This window comes from Dendrobium catenatum, unplaced genomic scaffold (assembly GCF_001605985.2).
Source record: "Dendrobium catenatum unplaced genomic scaffold, ASM160598v2 original_scaffold_51051, whole genome shotgun sequence".
Classification (NCBI taxonomy): Eukaryota; Viridiplantae; Streptophyta; class Magnoliopsida; order Asparagales; family Orchidaceae; genus Dendrobium; species Dendrobium catenatum.
Window position 1 is genome coordinate 263,491 of NW_021369505.1, and position 18,897 is coordinate 282,387.

At 32.9% G+C, this 18,897-nt stretch overlaps 2 protein-coding genes across 6 annotated transcripts in view; one reads left to right on the plus strand and one right to left on the minus strand.

Moving 5' to 3' along the window:
- Positions 1–6,643, minus strand: part of LOC110116033 (trafficking protein particle complex subunit 2) — a 35,628-nt gene extending 28,985 nt beyond the window's left edge. The window contains exon 1 of one of the 2 annotated variants that reach the window (XM_020849473.2): positions 6,310–6,643. The gene's annotated coding sequence lies outside the window, so the exon portion shown is untranslated. The remainder of the gene's footprint in view (positions 1–6,309) is intronic. The other variant, XM_020849472.2, reaches the window with a different exon arrangement.
- A 5,978-nt stretch (positions 6,644–12,621) lies between these two features.
- LOC110116034 (tRNA(His) guanylyltransferase 1) lies at positions 12,622–18,707 on the plus strand. Of its 4 annotated transcripts, XM_028691690.1 has the most exons (9): positions 12,624–12,785; positions 13,457–13,463; positions 13,750–13,894; positions 15,676–15,807; positions 16,302–16,346; positions 16,482–16,651; positions 16,776–16,861; positions 17,912–18,019; positions 18,243–18,707. In XM_028691690.1, exons 3-9 carry the CDS (start codon positions 13,791–13,793, stop codon positions 18,375–18,377), a joined length of 780 nt encoding a protein of 259 aa, XP_028547523.1. In that variant the 5' UTR covers positions 12,624–12,785; positions 13,457–13,463; positions 13,750–13,790; the 3' UTR covers positions 18,378–18,707. The 4 variants fall into 4 exon arrangements, with proteins under 4 accessions (XP_028547525.1, XP_028547523.1, XP_020705133.1 ...); XM_020849474.2 differs by lacking the exon at positions 13,457–13,463 and having other exon boundaries at positions 12,625–12,784; positions 13,752–13,894; XM_028691691.1 differs by lacking the exons at positions 12,624–12,785; positions 13,457–13,463 and adding an exon at positions 13,174–13,228 and having other exon boundaries at positions 13,752–13,894.
- The last annotated feature ends 190 nt before the right edge of the window (positions 18,708–18,897 follow it).

Below are 18,897 nucleotides of genomic sequence, written 5' to 3' on the forward strand. Positions count from 1 at the left end.
TTTGTTCTAAAATTTCTAAGTTCTCTCTTCTTTTTGGATATTTTGTGTCTTCTTTTATATAGGAAGCCATTTTTGTTTTTTGTGATAAAAATTTTGGGTCCCTCTCCCAAATTTTTGATTGCATTATCCTTGAATAACTTTTATCCACATGACTTTAAATCTACACCCTTTTCCTTCCTAATCATCTGGCATTAAAATCTACACCCTTTTCCTTCCTAATCATCTGGCATTAATTTTATCATATATCTAATGGATGCATTTTGTACACATTGATGTATGTATCCAAACCACCAAAGTCTATTTGAATTATTTTATCTTCAATAAATTTCTCTACAATCATGATTATAATACCATCATTATTTAATCTATCTTTCCTAATTTTGTTACATATTCATCTTAAGATTTTCATTGCTGCAACATCCAACTTAGCTATCAAAAATTTTTTCGTTCTTCAATGCTAGAATTCATACAACATTACTAGTCTTATTGCGGTTACATGAAATTTGCTAATACTAAGATTTTCTCATCTGTGATACTCCACTACTCTCCATTCTAACTAACAAGTCCCAACTCTTTAAGTTATAAAAATATTTATCTCCCTAATTTTATGCATGATAAATCCAAATATAACACACCTCATATCATTTTATTTTCTAATAATATTGATTTATAATTGTTTACATCAGCCTTCCGATGAGCCTGTTGGGAGAGTAGATGTTTTAGATTTGGCCTATGCTAAGAAACAAGGAGGTAGACCTAAAAAGACTTGGTATGAAAAATATTAGAAATTACATTTTTTTTATTAGATTTAAATGAGAATTTGACACTTGAGAAGATATAATGGAGTAAATAATTCATGTAGCCGACCCTACGTAGTGGGACAAAGGCTTGATATTGTTGTTGGCAATTGTTTACATCACATTTGCTTGTATTATATATCACATATTGAACATTTGGTCTTACATATTATAAATACCCTATCTTCAAAATATTTTTTCCATTGTTCTAATTTTTTTTATTTTAATAAATATCTCCCCAATTAGAATTATAACATCTGCAAAAAGCATACAACAAGATACCATATTTTGAATATCCCTAATAAGCATCTCTCCATAACAAATAAAAAAAGACATGAACTCAATTATTATCCTTGGTACAATCCTATAAAAACCAAAAGCTATGAAGCATTTTCACAAATAATATTAATATTAATTAGTGCTGTATCATAGATATCTCTAACAACTTGAACATATTTTTGACACATCTTTCTTCTTTAATGCGCACGAAATCAATTCTTGCAACACTCAATCATATGCATTTTCAAGATCAATAAAAATTCTTTTGTTGAACTAAAACTTTTCCATCAGTTATGTTAACACAAAAAATGCTTCCATAGTTGAACTTCCCAACATAAAATTAAATTGAGTATCTGAAACAAATGTTTTTTAATTCTATCTTCCACTACTCTCTTTCACATCATCGTTGCATGATTTATAAGTTTGAATCATCTATAATTAGCACAATATTGATCATCTCATTTGTTCTTAAATATTGCACAATATTGATCATCTCATTTGTTCTTAAATATTGATACTATAATGCTTATTATCCAATAATTTGGCATCCTCTTAGTCATAAAAATTTCATTGAAACAATTTGTCTAACAAGTTACTACAATGCCCTATAACTCTCCAAATATCAATCAATATCTAATGCAGATCTAAAGTTGTACCTCGATGCATCTTCTCCAAAGCTAACTCCAATTATTCTTTTTATGAATATATAATATACCTCATAGTTTTGTTCATGGTGCTCTTCAAAAATAATTTCGTTCTTAGACCATTGCTTTAATAATTCTTAACAAAAGCATTTTGTCCTACTTTGGTATCTTTATATTTAACTAAGATCCTCTGATATTTATTTCTAATATATCTGATTTAATCAAAGTATTTAGATATATTATCTCATTTTTTTATCTCTTTCTCCTTCACTCATACCAAGCATATTATGTAAATCATCAAAAATTGTACTTTATGTTTGGTTAATACAAGCCTTCTACCTTTCTTCTGATCATTAAAAGCTTTAGTAATATTCATTTCTTATCCTTCTTTAAAGCAATTTTATTTTCCATAATAATTTTTATACCTACTCACTCGATCATCAAGTCTCTTTATTAGTATTTCATTTGTTTTTAAAGTCACCTAAATTTCTATGGCAATTGCCTCAATTAACTAATCATCTTATCTCACATCAAGTTTGGGTTAACTCAAAGAATTCTAATTTGTTTCTCTTAGCATCTTCTCTTGAGAGACCGATATATTTTCACCTTCCCGATTTCACCATCATATCTTAAGGTAATTACTTTTTATATTGTTTTCTTTAACTCTGAAAATAGACATCAATAATTATGACTCTATTGTATGATCCAAATCTCTCCCATAATCACCATCCAGCCATTGCAAAAAAGTTTTTTTTTAAGTGAAAAGAAGTTTATTTACGATTTAGTGGCTTTGTTTTTGTGAGTATTTAACCGTCCATTTCTTTTCTAAAATTCACTACTATAAAATCAAAAATAATTTCTCCCATTGTATTTTTATCTCTGATTTTATACCCATTATGAATCTTCTCATAGCCCATCATAACAATTTTTTTATGACCATTAAAATCACCTCTAATAAATATTCTTTTTTCTCAGGTACACAACATCCAACTTTTCAAAAACTATAACAACAATAAGCCTTTATCCCACTTTATGGGGTCGGCAACATGAATCTTTTTTCTCAATTGTGTCCTATTAAGACTTAAATTCTCATTTAAATCGAATAAAAAGATCATGTTTTATACTTTCTAACCAAGTCCTTTTAAGTCTACCTCTACCTTCCTTAACATAGGCTGAATCTGATAAATTTACTCTCCTAACAAGATTATCAGAAGGCCGGCGGTTTATGTGACGAAATCATCTAAGGCGACTCTCTCCAAACTTATATACTACTGGAGCTACTTCAACCTTTCCACATATATACTCATTTTGCATTCAGTATTTGGGTGTAAAGCCACTCATCCACTTGTGTATCCTCAATTCTACAGCTCTTAATTTAATTTTATGTTTCTCTTTTAATGGCCAACACCTGCATTGCAAGTCTCACCATCATCATATAAAATTTTTCGTTAAGTTTGAGAAGTATTTATCTATCACACAACATGCCCTATGCATTCTTCTAATCCAACCATCCAAGTTGAATTATGCTAATAATATCCCCATCTATTTTACCATCACTTTGAACAATATACCCGATATATCTAAAATGTGTACTCTTTTTAATGACTCGATCACCTAATGTCACAATCCCACAATTAGATCTATTACTACTAAATTTGCACTCCATGCATTCGACTTTAAATATACTCAAACGAAAATCTTTAAACTCTAAAGTTGACATGCACAATTCAAGTTTTTCATCAAATCCCTCTCTAGTATATCAATAAGAAGAATATCATTAGCAAAAAGGATACACCAAGGTACATCATCTGGCAAAGGTCTACTAAAACATCCTTTAATAAAGCAAGAAAATATTGGTTTAAAGTTAAACCTTGATTTAATCCAACTGAAATAGGAAATTACTTGGTCAAACCATCTTGTGTTTGAACACTAGTAATAGCTTATGCATACATATCCTTAATGACTTAAATATAAACATTATTAACTCCTTCCTTTTCTAGAACTCTCTAGAGCACTCCTCCTGGAATTTTATCATATCTTTTTTTTCTAAATCAATAAATATCAAATGTAGATCCTCTTTACTCTCTCTATACTTCTCCATAAAACCTCTCAACAAATGTATAGCTTCCATAGTAGGCATACCTTGTATAAATCTAAACTGATTTTGATAAACATTAGTATCACATCATAAACCTTTGTTCAATTACAGTCTTCTATAATTTTAATGTATGACACATTAACTTAATTCCTCTATATTTTGTACTCTTGTGCATTACATTTATTCTTAAAATAACGAGTTAAGTCAAGAATCCTTGATCCCTTGAGCATTTCCATACATTTTGTTGAAATATCATCAAGTCCTACTTCACACTTCATTTTCTTTAACGTTTATCTATCTTCTATTTTACAAATATGATGATAAAAATAAAAACATATATTTACATTTAGGGTGTTAAGGTCACTAAAGTAAATCGCATTCTCATAACATTCATTGAAAAGTTTATTGAAATATCTTGTCCATCTATGTGTCTTCTAAGTAAAATATTTTTTTATCTTCATCATTAGTGCACTTCACTTGAACTAAAATCTTACTTATCTCTTTGCTTGGCTAACTTATATATATATTTTTGTCCTCTTTAGTATCTAATCAATTATATAAATAATTAAAGCAATTTTTTTTTACATCACATATTGCTTTTCTTAAACTCTCTATGAGTCATTATTTTAAATTGCACAATATGAGGCTCGTCTCACTTTTTATGAGGGCGCCTCACTTTGATTGAGACGTGATTCATCTCGCTAGCGTGCGACGTACACTTATATATATATATATATATATTATTATTATTAAAACTTGCATAAAATAAATCCCATAACAAATCACACATTCATGCACCCCCGAGCCACAACAATTATCTCTAAATTGCTTTGACCTCCAACCCGCCGCCTCTGCCACATTCACCACCATCGCAGTCGAAGTGAGGATCACTTACAAGCCGCACAGCACCATCCTCCCATCTTAAAGTTGATGACAAACATTCATGAAAGACGATGACAAATGAAATAAATGAAGAAGTTAATTGAGAGGCATTTGACACCACAGGGTGAGACAGGGGAGAAACCAATTTGTTAAGACGACGACTCAAATAAAGATTCCCTCGGTGATGACAGTGCAGATGATTTCTAGGTTGTTGTCAAATATTTTAACTTTATTTAAGAATTAAATGTTGATGAGTAGAGAACCGAGAAAAAAGGAATTTGAAGTTGAACTTAATATTATATGATACTTTTATGCATTTCCATAAACATAAATTTAGAGTTTTAGCATTTTAAATTTTAATCACACACCAGACTTACATGTAGGAAAAGAGAACCATCAAGAAAAAACTTTTTTTTTACTTTGTATGATTTAATGTGCCACAACAGAGAATAAAATTAATACTATTATTAACTTGTTCGATTAAAAACTCACTTAACAATAAGAAATTTTTTTAATATATATGCTTCATCTAATTTAGCTTCAAAACTAGACATCTATAGAACACGTTAAGAAAAAATAAAACCCCAAAGCACCTGTTGTGTGGTGACCATGTGCTTCCTTCGAGGATGAAAGTGTTAAGGATGTGCACAGAGCAAGAGGAAGGAATTGGGGAGAGGTAAGCTTGAGAATTGTAGCATAACTGGAGAGATAACTATAGATGAGGATGAGAGAATGAGAGAGAGGGGATGGTGCAGAAGACAAGCGAAAGGGAGAAGAGCAACGGAGGCAAATTGTAAGTGGAGAGACCAAGAACAATGGAGGCAGAGGTAGAGAATCAGAGAACTCCCACGAGTTAATTTAAATAGTTGGGGGTCACTTAAAGTTGATTATAAAATTGTCATTGAAAAAACTACTTTGGGACGTTACTATGGCTTGAAAATTTCATGGTTGTTTGGGTGAAAGATTTCGCCAATATTAGGCTAAATCTTGCCAAACAATTTTTTAAGTCACATAAATCCCGCTACGGTTTTTTTTTTCTTTTAAATCTTTATTATGCATAAATCCCGCTACATTCTTAAAATCTACTTTTATCCCATTTTAGGTTAAATCATGAATTTAGTAAATACCGGGAAAAATAGGATTTAAGAGATTTACATGTCTCTTCTTCTCCTTCATTTAAATTGTAAGTCTATAAAATATATGTCAAACTATTTACTAAAATTTAACCAAATAACATTCATCATGCCAATTATTTTTTCAGAATTTACCCCTCCATGATTTACTAAATTTGAATTAGCAATATTTACTAAATCCTACGAATGGCCAAATGGCACTTTAATGTTGCTCAGAAAATTTAGCTATGAAGTATTTTGCTGTTTGATTAGGTTGTTGTGTTGTTGTATATGACCAAATGACCAAAATGCCTCTTTTGTTGTCAGTGCTCATATGAAGAGGAGCGCTCTGACGTATAATGCATTCTAAAAACATTCTTCTAAAAATAAATTCTCATAAAAAAATCTTAACTAAATTACTTGCTTTGCAGATAATATCAGAACTAAACACAATTTCACTGTCAAAAAAAACAATTTCACCAAAGAAAACTCATTACTTCGCGGATCTTCGTGGAGCAATGGAGTCGCGTCTGCAGTCCGAGGGGGCGAAAAAGTTGAGGGCGGATCTTCAAGCGGCAATGGATTCGCGACCGTCCTCAGAGAGAGCAGCCGCGATGGAGTCGCGACCGGAGAACTCGACAGAGTAAGGGCGTATCTTCCTGCGTCGAGGGGGTGAGCGAGACGATCCAGTGAGCCAAGAGCATCAAAACATCTTTCGTATCGGGGTTTACTCAAATTTTATCGCCCAAAATTCAGTCGATAAACCGCGACTTCCCCATTGGGGATGATTTAACTTTATATGCCCCTCATCAGAATTGGAGCAATATGGCTGTGTATTTTTAAAAAGGGGATTTACATGCATATCATTTCATTTTATATTATCTATATATCTAATCTTTAAAATTTTAATATTATATATCTATTAATCATAGAATAAATATGAATGCATAAAATAAAATATTAAAGTTTATAAGATGATTTGAGTGGTATATTTGATATTACAATTTTATATGAGTTGTAGGAATGTAATATTAAATTTCTAGGTATTAAATATGTAAATAGTATGCAATAAATTAGTATGTATATAAATCCCTCTTTTAAAAATATATATATTTAAAAGTTCTTAGGTGATTAAAATACCTCATTATACTTGTATCTCATCATAAATGAGTAAAAATATCTCACTTTTTTAGATTAATTTTGTTCATTTAGAGGTTATTTGGTTGGCTAAAAAAGAAACGAAGTGTGAAAGAAATACTGTCTAAAATAATATTTTGAAGTTGTTTGGATAAGTGTAAAGTAAATTCATGTAAATGATATTTTTTGTTTGATTTGAAGTAAAATAAATGTAGTTTAAAGTCTAAACATGGTAGCAATCGGTGGGTGGTGACTACTACTACTGGCAGTGGGTGGCTTGTCGGCTGGTGGTAGATGATGAAAGCGGATGGAGGATGTAGTAATGACTGGCGGCGATAGGTGGTTGGTGACGGTGACGATGACAGTGACGGCAGGCTGTGGCGATGGTCATAGATGGTGACAGACAGTTGTGGTGGCTACCTGCAGCAAGTGACGACTGCAACTGGCGGCGATGACGACATATGATGGTGGTGGCCGAAAGCAGCCGGCGGTGGGGTGGTGGCGGTGGCCAACGATAGTGGTGGTGGCATGTAACGATGCATAATCTAATTTTAAAAAATCCTTCTTTTTTCTTTTAATTAATATAAACCAGAGCTATCTAATCTCTTTTATCATTATAAATATCAGCATAAATAAAATTATTAATCAAAATATTAATATATTTATACATGGCTTATTCATTATATCAAAAATCATATACACTACTCAGGAAGCATAAAATCCTATAATGTATATCTAAATCTTGAGTACAAAAGAATAATGAAATAAAGGAAACTAAACCCAAGGAATCATGATCAATCTCTCCCTCCCGATTCTCAGCCTTGACCAAAAATTCTTTAAACCACATATAACGAGCTCAACAGCCCTACAAGTCACTAAATCCTACAACTGAATCCAAAACACAGTAAAAAAATAATATGCATGTTATTAGTCAATTCATGATAGTGACATTCACATGATTATGAATCAGTGCAAAAATAGTAAACTCATATACAATAATAATAAAGTTAGTACACCAGTAAGATCGTAGGGTTACATAAGCCAATAAAATAGTACAGTGCATAAATAGTAAAGTTTATAAATAAGTGAAACCAGTGCAATGTTCAATCATAAAGTGGTGACCAATTATATCTTAATAATACTATTCAATAAGTAGAGAAAACTATATAAAAAGTGATAGTAATAGTGTATCACATGATTATGTATCAGTGAATCAATAAACATTGAATCAAATAGTAGTAGTAGCACCAATGAATCAATAATAGTGATTCAAAACTGTATCAGTATTAGTGTCGTCGATATCACTAATAATAAAGACGCACAGTAACAATAACATTAACAGTAGTGGTAACAATACAACAATACAATAATAGTAAGATCGTATAATAACAATGTATAAGTAGCATGCATTTGAGCAATTACACTAAACATATACAAGTCCTAGCTAAAGCGTTGTTTTTCGAGTATCAATATATGTATCAGTAATCAATAACCATTGGCTCGGTAACAGAGTCGTCACTCTGTCTGTCGGTACAATAATCATCTCCTTATAACTCTCAATCAGTGATATCAACCCATAATATTTTCAAAAAAAAAATTATCAGCCCATCATTTTGTATAGATCAGTTAGTCTCCAACCAACGACAGTGAATAACTAGTCTTTTTTTCTTTGTTAAAACCCACAGAATGGCCTACACGTTAATATAAAAAAAAATGTTACAAGGACCTTAATAGGAACCTCCAGCTTGCTAATGCTTAAAAGAGCTATAATATATATATATATATATATATAAGATTTGAACTCAATATTTTTTGCTAATGCTTAAAGAGCTATAATATATATATATATATATATAAACCTAGAAGCCAGTGGTTCATAATACTAAAGATTACAAAAAAACCTAATAACATTCTAGTGCTGTAAGAGAATAACTAGTCATTACTTATTTTAACACACATTATTTTCATAATATTATAGTAGCAATAACAACCATCTATTTCTAAACTACACACAAGTATTCATTCCAAATACCTATTTCAGCAATATGATTACAATAAACTGTCAATTTCTATTTAAGGAAATTCATATAAAATGTAATATCTTTCATTCTATTAGGTGAAATTTAGAAATATTACAATCAAAATTTGAAGAATATGTAGTACAATAACATATAAACAGTTACACAATGGAAGTTCGTTAAAATTGGAGAAAATGCAATAAAAATATAATTTTCTCATTCTCTCTCCTCATTCCTTCTCCCTCTCTCCTGATTTCTTCTTAGGCCAGAGTTGGAAGGAGGCGGTTGGTGGTGATCAAGCGAGCTTGCTTGGGGTGTAAGCTATTCTCACTTAAAATTAGACAAGTACGGTTTACCTAAAAAATAAACTAAAATGATTTACACTACATTTATTTTACTTTACTTTGCATTCCTTTTTCATCCACCTAAACACCAAAATTTTCAAAACCCCTGCATATGAAATAATTTACATCCATTTGGAATCCAATCAAAGAGCCCTTTAATGTTTTCATCATTATCAACATATCTTTGTAGGAGTCGATTTTTTTATGAGAGACCACATATGTGAAGTTTGAGTTTTTTATCTGTCCATCAATGACTTAAACTTTTATAGATAATATTTTTTGAGTTTGCATTGTGTTGCACATTTTAAGTTAATTGATGAAGATATAAAACAAAGTTATATAGAATATTAAAAAGTGTGTTTATATACTTAATAAAATATATGTACAAATTATGTTAAAATTTATTCAAATCATAATTTAATATTGTTCAAATAGCCAAATAGTTTTTATTCGAACAATGTTCAAACATAATTTTATGAAAAATGTATGATAATGTATTAGTAAGTAGATATTTTAACTTAGTCTAAATAAGATGCATTCATGCCTTCAAATATAATTCAAGCACATGTTGAATATATCTAATCATTGTTCGATCATTATTTAATCACATTCAATCAATGTTAGAACTTATTCAAATATGATTTGATTAATTTCAATTTATGTTCAAGTAACTATAAATTTATAGGCTAACAAAATCTTATTTTGTAGATAAAATCAAGCATTAAATTTTTGTATTGTATGGCGGAGAATGCAATGAAGTTATGCAAGCTAGTTAGATATTCATCAGAGTCCTACACAGGGTCCTGGTTGAATACCCATTGGGTACCCACGCTCTGTGCGGGCTAGCTTCGCCCAGCCACCCCCACTCATAATATTTTTCAGGATGACATACCCACCCATACCCATGCGTTGTTCGACCTTAGATGTAAAAGAAATCCTGCAGAGAATTGAAATGTAGAAGACAATAACAGAATAAAAGTATTTTCATATTCCCCAAATGCCTGTAATATAAAATACATGGTTTTATATAATGATGCAGGGGGCAAGTTGTTAGAGTGCAGCATAATATGTTATATGAAGCTTGTGGTGCATTAGACTAACGTGTTAACAAGCCGCACAAGTCATTGTTCGATCGGTAGAATAATAGATCATTCACGTGAGCGGGCTTTCGACTGTTGGGCTTCTTAGTCAGTGTGTTGCCGGCGTCTGAAAAGTTGTTCTCAGACATGGAGCTGGCGGCCGTAATGCATAAAATAGAGTTCGTGACTAGTGCCATGATCAGGAGCGTCTTGATGCCCACGAGTCCCCACCACTTCAGGACGTCGAACTCCCTCTAGTGGCAAATTATATATTATATCAACAAGCAGATGATTCCTGCACTGCAAAGGGTGTTTGGTCTCCTTGGAGCTGATGTTAACAAGTGGTTTTTTGCTATACCTCGTCCAACCAGACCTGCTACTGAGTCGGATATGAAACAGTTATAGCTGTCAAGATATAAGTCCAGATTGCATTAGCTAGGTCCTGAGCGCTAGCACCGGGTGTATAGTACATGTCCCTTATAGATTTATGATCCAAGGCTGGTCACCGCACATCTTCTATTCTTTTAGGCTGACCTTATGCGCCATGTAGGTCGTGAACTCTAGGCCGGCTCTGACTTACAAGCTATTAGGGGCAATGTTGGTGGCCATCTCAGGATCATCATCATCTTTAGGCAAGTCATAGTAAACTGAGTAGGAGGCGGTGGTGTCTATCCGTGCCTTCTTAGCCGGCGGTGGCCTTATGCCATCGTCATCTTCATCGATGACTGAGTTAAGGCCATGGCCGTACTTGATCATATATGCCTTCAACTTCTCCTTGGTCTCGTCAACCTAATCAGCATTGATGTTCAACCCATGCAAACGCATCTTCATGACCGGGTCGAGCATCGTCGCAACGATATGGACGGGCTGGAGCACAAACTTCTCCTCGAAGATGGGTTAGATGATCTCCCTGAGGGTTTATCCACCATATTGAGTACCCACCCATATCCACCCATAAGTCTATGAGTATACCCATACCCACCCATATCCATTGGGTATGAGTGGGTTCATGGGTGGGTGTGGGTATGGGTGCTCAATGCAGGGCTCTGATATTCATTGAAAAATGGTGAAAATAATCAAATATATAGAGAAATATTTTGTTTAATTATCTCAATAATATTTCATGGAAAGTGACAGATGTTGATAAATGACAATTTAATCTGAAATTTGAGGTGACATACCACTTTCATGAAGCACAATCAAATGCATCAACTAAGCCAATTATGGATGTTGGTATATATATATATATATATATCTTAAATTAGCTTTATTTATCCAATAAATACGAGGCACTAATATGTGTTATCACCACTCCTACAAAGACTTAACTATATTTCATTGCGCAAATAAGACTGATGAAATTAAGTTCACCAGTGTCGCCCCAATATAATCCTACGATTATTGTCATCTGATTATGGTCTTCCAATCATCACTGCCTAACTATGATCCTTCAATGGGCTAGGTTGGGCGCAAGATGGCGATGACGATGGCGACAAGGCTCTAATATGCATCATGCCGGTCACCATGATGGAGGTGACAGATTGTGGTGGCAATGTGGGGACATATGGTTGGGGGTAGTCGGTGCAAGTTGACCGGCATGATGCACGAGATTGGGTGAATATGAGTTTATGTTAAAATAATTAAAGTTACTAAACAATAATGAAATATATTTGAAAAAAAATGATGCCATGGAGATGCCAAGGGCAGGTCTGTCAAGAAAAAACAGAAAAAAGCTTGCCTTGCGAGAATAACTCGTTAAGAAATATGTGAAATATGTTCTATTCGTGAGCGAACTTTTATTTGGTCCGGTCTCAGGACGTAGCTCTGCATTCGGTCGCCAGTAGAATCGTGTCACGCGTTCTCACTATTTACTGCGCGTCCCGACAACCCGACCCGGAACGGACCTAGGATGGCTCGTTATTCCTTGATTTTGCTAGGTATTGCTCGGTATTGGTCGATTTTGCTCGACAATAACCAATACCGAGCAAATACCGAGTTGTACCGAGTTTTTCTAGAAAAACTCGGTACAACTCGGTATTACTCGGTATTGATCTTCACAGAGTGATATTTCTCGTTATTGCCAAACAATACCTAGCAATATCGAGCAAATACTGAGTAATACCTCGTAATACGCGAACATAATATTCCTGGGTTCCGGTCCGAATCAAGTCATCGGGCCGCGAGGTAAAGAATAAGAGACATATTATTGAGGGCGGAACGTACCTCTAGTTCCCGTCAGAGTACCTAATAATTGCTCATTCGTGAGCTGCCGTCGGCCAACGCGAATAATAGGTTTTATACGGATTCGTCTTATCTTAGACAGTGAGGGACTGCCTCCAAGTTATGTTGCTTGCTGTTGTACTGGCCGATAGAGCGAAAACGAAGTTGGAACAGGTATTCTTCTCTGCAATTGCCTCTCTATTTCTATAATTTGTCTTCTGTTTGGTCTGTCGATGCACTTCCTAGGGCCTTAGGCCTGTCTAGGTTTTGCTTTTCCTCGTCGCCATTTCATCGTTGTTGCTTCGGCTTCGCGTGCTTCGCGTGTTTTGAAAGGGTTGATAAGGAAACTTCTTCGCCTCCTTGCGTTGTTCCTGTCGGATGGGAAGTCACGACGGGAGCTGACCGCGAAATTAACAATCTTTCTCCTCTTTTGCGCGCTTTTTTGGATAAATCCCGTAAATCCTCCGAACTACCGTATTTACTAAATCCGGAATTTTATGCAAAACGGAGAAGAAACGGGAATGAAGTTTCTGTAGGATTTAAAGTTGTCATTTTTGCTTTTTGGTAGGATTTCTGCTAAATCCTGCATCCGAGGGTCTGTTTGGTTACAAGCGGGATGTAAGAAATCCTATAAATTTGATTTAATGAATCCTGAGAAGTTTAACTTTTGTGAACAGTCTGGCTATTTGTTTTAGAATTGGAAGACTTCTTTGATCCTTTACAACTTATGAATGTGGATTTTTGGTGCTCTCACCCATAGTCTAGGCATCCAAAAAATAGTAGTCACTGCTTATCTACAACTAAATATAAATTTCTTAATGATCCTTCTACTCAGAAATATTTATAAGTGACATGAAGAAAACTTTAGGGGCATGTTACTTGAGTTTTATCGAGTGTCTAATCAACCATGAACGGTGCATCAACGCCATAAATATATTGTCATCTGCATCTTTGCTAGGATCTTCTTCTCTATAACCAGCATAGAAGTTTTGGAAAATTTGTACATTGCATATCTTTTTTTAATCTGACAGTTCTTCAGTACAATTTTGAATGCATTTAGTGTTTTTTTATGTGAAATGATTCTACCTATTGTTGTTACTTGATGAATACGTAGGTTGACTTGTGCTGGTATTTCTTGCAGACTTTATTACTAGGTTGTCTCCATTTTTATTTTGATTAAATGGCAAATAGCAAATATGAGTACGTGAAAAAGTTTGAAATGGAGGACAAGCTTCCAGCTTGTAATTGGATTGTTGTAAGAATTGATGGACACAAATTTCATCGGTGAGCATTTATTTTATGAAGACTAAATTATGTTGTCATTGCTACAGCTAGTAGTAATTAAATTTTGTCCTTATTCAACTATTCAAGCACTGTAGTCAAAATTGTTTTCTTGTTTTCCTGTTCGTTGGGGAACTTTCTTGTAATTTCAATGCTTTATATAGTCATGTATGAATTGATTGTTTTTATGCTTGTCTTTTTTTTTTTCTCATGGAAGAAGCCATCGGTTGTAAGTTTTAGTCAGAAGAATATTCTAGGAGTTCAATTTACTGTTTCCTGTTATTGTTGTTTGAAATAAATCTATCTTGAATTTGGGAACTTTTAATAATAAATATTGTTTAAAATGGTTATTATTCGTTGGATATAAAGTGTTAAACATTTGAAGATATCTATCTCGAAGCACTGAATGTTGGAGATAACTTAGAAGGGGTTCTAATGATTAGGCATGTTGGAAACTGTGGAGTATCTACCATCCAAGACAACCGAAGAATGTTAATGAGATAAATAAACATTTTAGAGATACCAAAAGATGAATCATAGGTGAAGTGCGGGGTATTTGAAGTTATTTCTTTGTTTTGAACAAAAATATATTCTCTTTGTTTGTCCCTGATGTTCCCGTGGGCACAATTAAACAATTCATTTACTTTGTTGAGGTGAGGAGGATACTGGGAGTTATGATCCCTAGGTTGCCATAATGGACTACGAATCCTTCAGTCCTTTGTGCTTGTGTTTGCTTTGAAAGTATCATCTAGTTATCATCATCTACCCAACCTTTGTGACGCGCCACAACACATCCAACTTCTCTACTACATATCAGCAAAGTGGGTAAAGTTGTAGCATGGTTGCATCAGCGGTGCCATAGGTGAGCGCAAATCTACCTAGTTAGTCCAACTAGTTTGTAGGTTCATGTTCATGGATTTGTTAATGGTTATAAGTTATTATGGACTTGCAGTGTTTCTTAAAATATTCTTGTGCTTATTTTCCATCTTTTGCGTTTGGTTATGCAAGATGGATTAATGTACAACTACTACAATTATAACATTAGGCTCTGGACTACATGACATCAAAGGTATCTTACGCATCATCATGGCTATTTTTCACAGACTATACTCTTGAGTTTAAGGACTCATTATTTTTTTTTTGTTGGGGCTGTTTGGTTAGAGGTAAAATGGGTTTCTCTCTCTCTCTCTACATACATATATATATATATATATATATATATATATATATATAATTTTTATTGATGTTTTCTTTAAATCGACATAATGTAAAATTTAGGAGCATTATAAATACCCCAAAATGATTTTTGAAGTTTAAATGAATGCGAAGTCTACAAATGTACATGGATTTTGATTATTTAGGTTTGGTTTTATGTAAAACAAATGCAGATTATTTTTCTTAGGATTTTGTACTACCCTAAAAGGTCCCTTTTTAACAAATTCTAAATTTCACCCTCATGGGGCAAATCCGGAATATATGAATTCAGAATACTTGAAGCCAAATAACCCCTTAATTTTTTTATTTTTTCCATTAAGTTTCATATGCTATGCGTGTTCTATTATCAGAAAGTGGCTACAATCCCTCATGCCTTAAATATTGTATTTATATGCTTTGTTCTTATCATTATTTATTTTTTTGATGAAATATATGTGAACTACAATTAACAATACTGTATTTATCTACTTTGTTCTTGTTATTATCTAATTTGTGAGGGAAAGTATTTGATTTCCAATTATGAGATGACTTCCTATCTCTCATATAACTTTCTTTCTTGTATTTTGTAGATTTTCTGATGATCATGATTTTGACAAACCTAATGATGAGAATGCCCTGAACTTAATGAACTCATGTGCAGTTTCCATGGTTGAGCAATTTTCAGATATTGTTTTTGCTTATGGTGTTAGCGATGAGTATAGGTAAAATCTCAGATCATGAAATTCTTAGCTATATCAAATTCTGAAGTAGAAGAAAAAAAATTGAAGATCAAACTAACAATTTCATTAGATGCCAAAGTGAATTGAGTTATAAAATTAAAATATTTCTTAATGGCTAACTAGTAATTCTTATAGATTAATTTGTTCTACTTTATGCCACTAATCAGAATTCTCTAATTACTGTGACCTTTTACCTGGATATTAAATTGCATAACATTATCATTTTTTGGATAGTTTTGTGCCTCATTCTTTTTCTCATGTAATGTCCCCTTCCTTAAGAGGACATTTTATTTTAAAAGAATTCTCACTAATATCCTATCATAACTAAATTGCTTGCCATACAAATTCAATCTTTGATGAAGGGACCAACCGAATTAGCACTTAAGTTGGTTTTTGAATTATAAAAAGAGTCTGATTTTTGGTTATCTTTCATAGAATTATAGGCTTTTTCAGTCTGCTATTTGTTTCTTGCACAGCTTTATATGGAAGGAGACCAGTCAGTTTTACGATAGAAGGGCAAGGTTTGTACCATAAGCTGGATATACTATTCAATTGAAATAGCTTCAAGCTTATAGCATCTCTTTTTTTTTTCCAAATGTCATCTCTAATGCACTTTTGTGCCATGATATGTTTCTTTTGGTTTTATTTACATGCAGTAAAATACTTTCTCTCTCTGTATCGTATTTCACTTCTATGTATGTAATGAAATGGAAAGATTTTTTTCCGCACAAAGACTTGAAGGATCCACCTTGTTTTGATGGACGGATTGTGTTGTATCCTAGAGTAAAGATTGTTAGGGACTATCTCTCTTGGAGGCAAGTTGATTGTAAGTATTGGAGATAATCTAATGGTTCCTTTTTTGGCAAGAAGCAAAATTTTTACATTGAGGGAAGCTGTTATTGTTTTGATGAATTTACCTTCTGTTTGTATATGTTTATTTGGGTCTTTAGGTCACATTAACAATCAATACAACACTTGTTTCTGGATGCTAGTAAAATCTGGAAAATCTAATAAGGATGCACAGGAGCGTCTGAAGGTACTGCACAAATGCCCATTGTTCACTTAGCACATGCTTTTTTTTCTCTTGCATTAATGGTTTAGACTTCATTTGGGACGGCTTTCTTACTGCTTCTTAAAATAATTTTCTTAATTTTTGTACTAGAACGCTGCTTTAAGAAGCAATAAAAAAGCCGTCCCAAATGAAACCTTAATCTTCACGATAAATTTCTTTTCTTTTGATATTATTATAAGTTTTGTAGATTTATCGCTAAGTGTTTAGCAGATCAATATGTCCATCCTCATAATTTCTTTTGTCAAGATCAGAAATTTGGATTAGATTCTTATTCATATTTATTAGTGAATAATCGAGTGATATTTATTAAAGATAAGGTGGTTGGAAGTGGCCTGAAGTATATTAGTGAATAATCGAGCGATATTTATTAAAGATAAGGTGGTTGGAAGTGGCCTGAAGTTGCATGATGAAAGGTATAAAATATGCCCGTTATATCTGAGCTAATAAAATTAGTATTAAAAATGATTTGGAGGAAAGAAAGGGCATATTTAAGATCATATGGAAAGAAGTTGTTCAAAATGATTTTCAATTAATAAATTTATGCCAAAAGAATGATTGAATAATGAGGATTTGATCTCAATTAGTTGGGACAAGGCTAAGGATGATGACATTGTTGAATTTAATGGCCTGTAACAACTAACAAGACAAGTTTGGCATATTATTTAGATCATACCGCTTCAACAAGTGTGACATATGCTGAATGTTATGAGTGTATCAAAAGTCATTTGGCATGAACAATATAAGAAAATCACTTTTGTAATGTTTGACTTAGATTTCATTTGGGACGGCTTTTTTACTGCTTCTTACAACAGTTTTTTAGTAAAAAATTTTAATTTTGGTACTTAAAAAGCTATTTTAAGTACAAATTTTTGTATTAAAAAGCTATTTTAAGAAGCAGAAAGAAAGCCGTACCAAAGGAATCCTTAGTCGGGACAAATTATATTATTTTCTTTCAGTTTCTAACTTATATTGGTTTCTCTTGTACTCTTAAAAACTTGGATGTTACTTTTGTAGGGTACTCTAGCTAAGGACAAAAACGAGTTGCTCTTCCGACAATTTGGTATCAATTATGATAAGCTGCCTGATATCTTCAAGAAAGGATCATGCGTCTACAAAGATACCGTAAAGCTTCCTGCTCTCATCTATATTTCATAGATTTCACAAATGCAAGGCTTCGTTTGTGACGTTTTTTATATTGTTTCTTAAAGTAACTTTTTAGTACGAAAATTAAATTTTTTACACTACAAAATTATTTTAAGAAGCAGTAAGAAAGCCGTCCCAAATGAAGCCCAAATCTTCTTAAGAAACTTATTTGAATTATACTGTTGAATTGGCTGTTTCACAGGTGGAGGAGACTGTGAAGCCTGATGATGGTGGAAATCCTGTTAGAAGGCAACGACGAAGGGTGATTGTGGGACATTTTAACATTATAGAGGACTGGTTCTGGAACGAGCACCCCAACATTCTTAAGGAAGATTGAAGAATATATTGCAAACCAAGTGCAACAGAGTCACCCATACCAACTAAAAAGATGGCAAATCTTTTGCTATCGCTTCATGTATTTTGAAGATGAATCGATCTGCATGAGTATCCCATCCATTATTTTGTAAGTTACATGTTAGGGAATTTGCAAAATGTTCTTATAAGCTTTTTTGATGTTGTAATTTGGTTCAGAATTTTCAAACCATCTCTGGTTTGATCTGTTTAAATTTATTATTTTTTCTTTTTGATTGAATATTCTGAGAAGAGAAGGCAAATGTTATAATCATTTCAACATAAGGATTCAATTGGAGTGATTGCTGCAAAGCTATTGGAGAATTGTTTTGAGAAAAAGAAAAATTCTATAATTTGTTTATATGTATATTTGGAAAGGTTAATTAATTTTTTTATTGCTGTTTATTTAGTAGATTTTATTATGGGGTTGTTTGGTTGGAAGTAAAATAGAGTGTAAAGTATTTTAAATTTAGATGTTTTGAAAATATTGACGTTTGATTGGATGA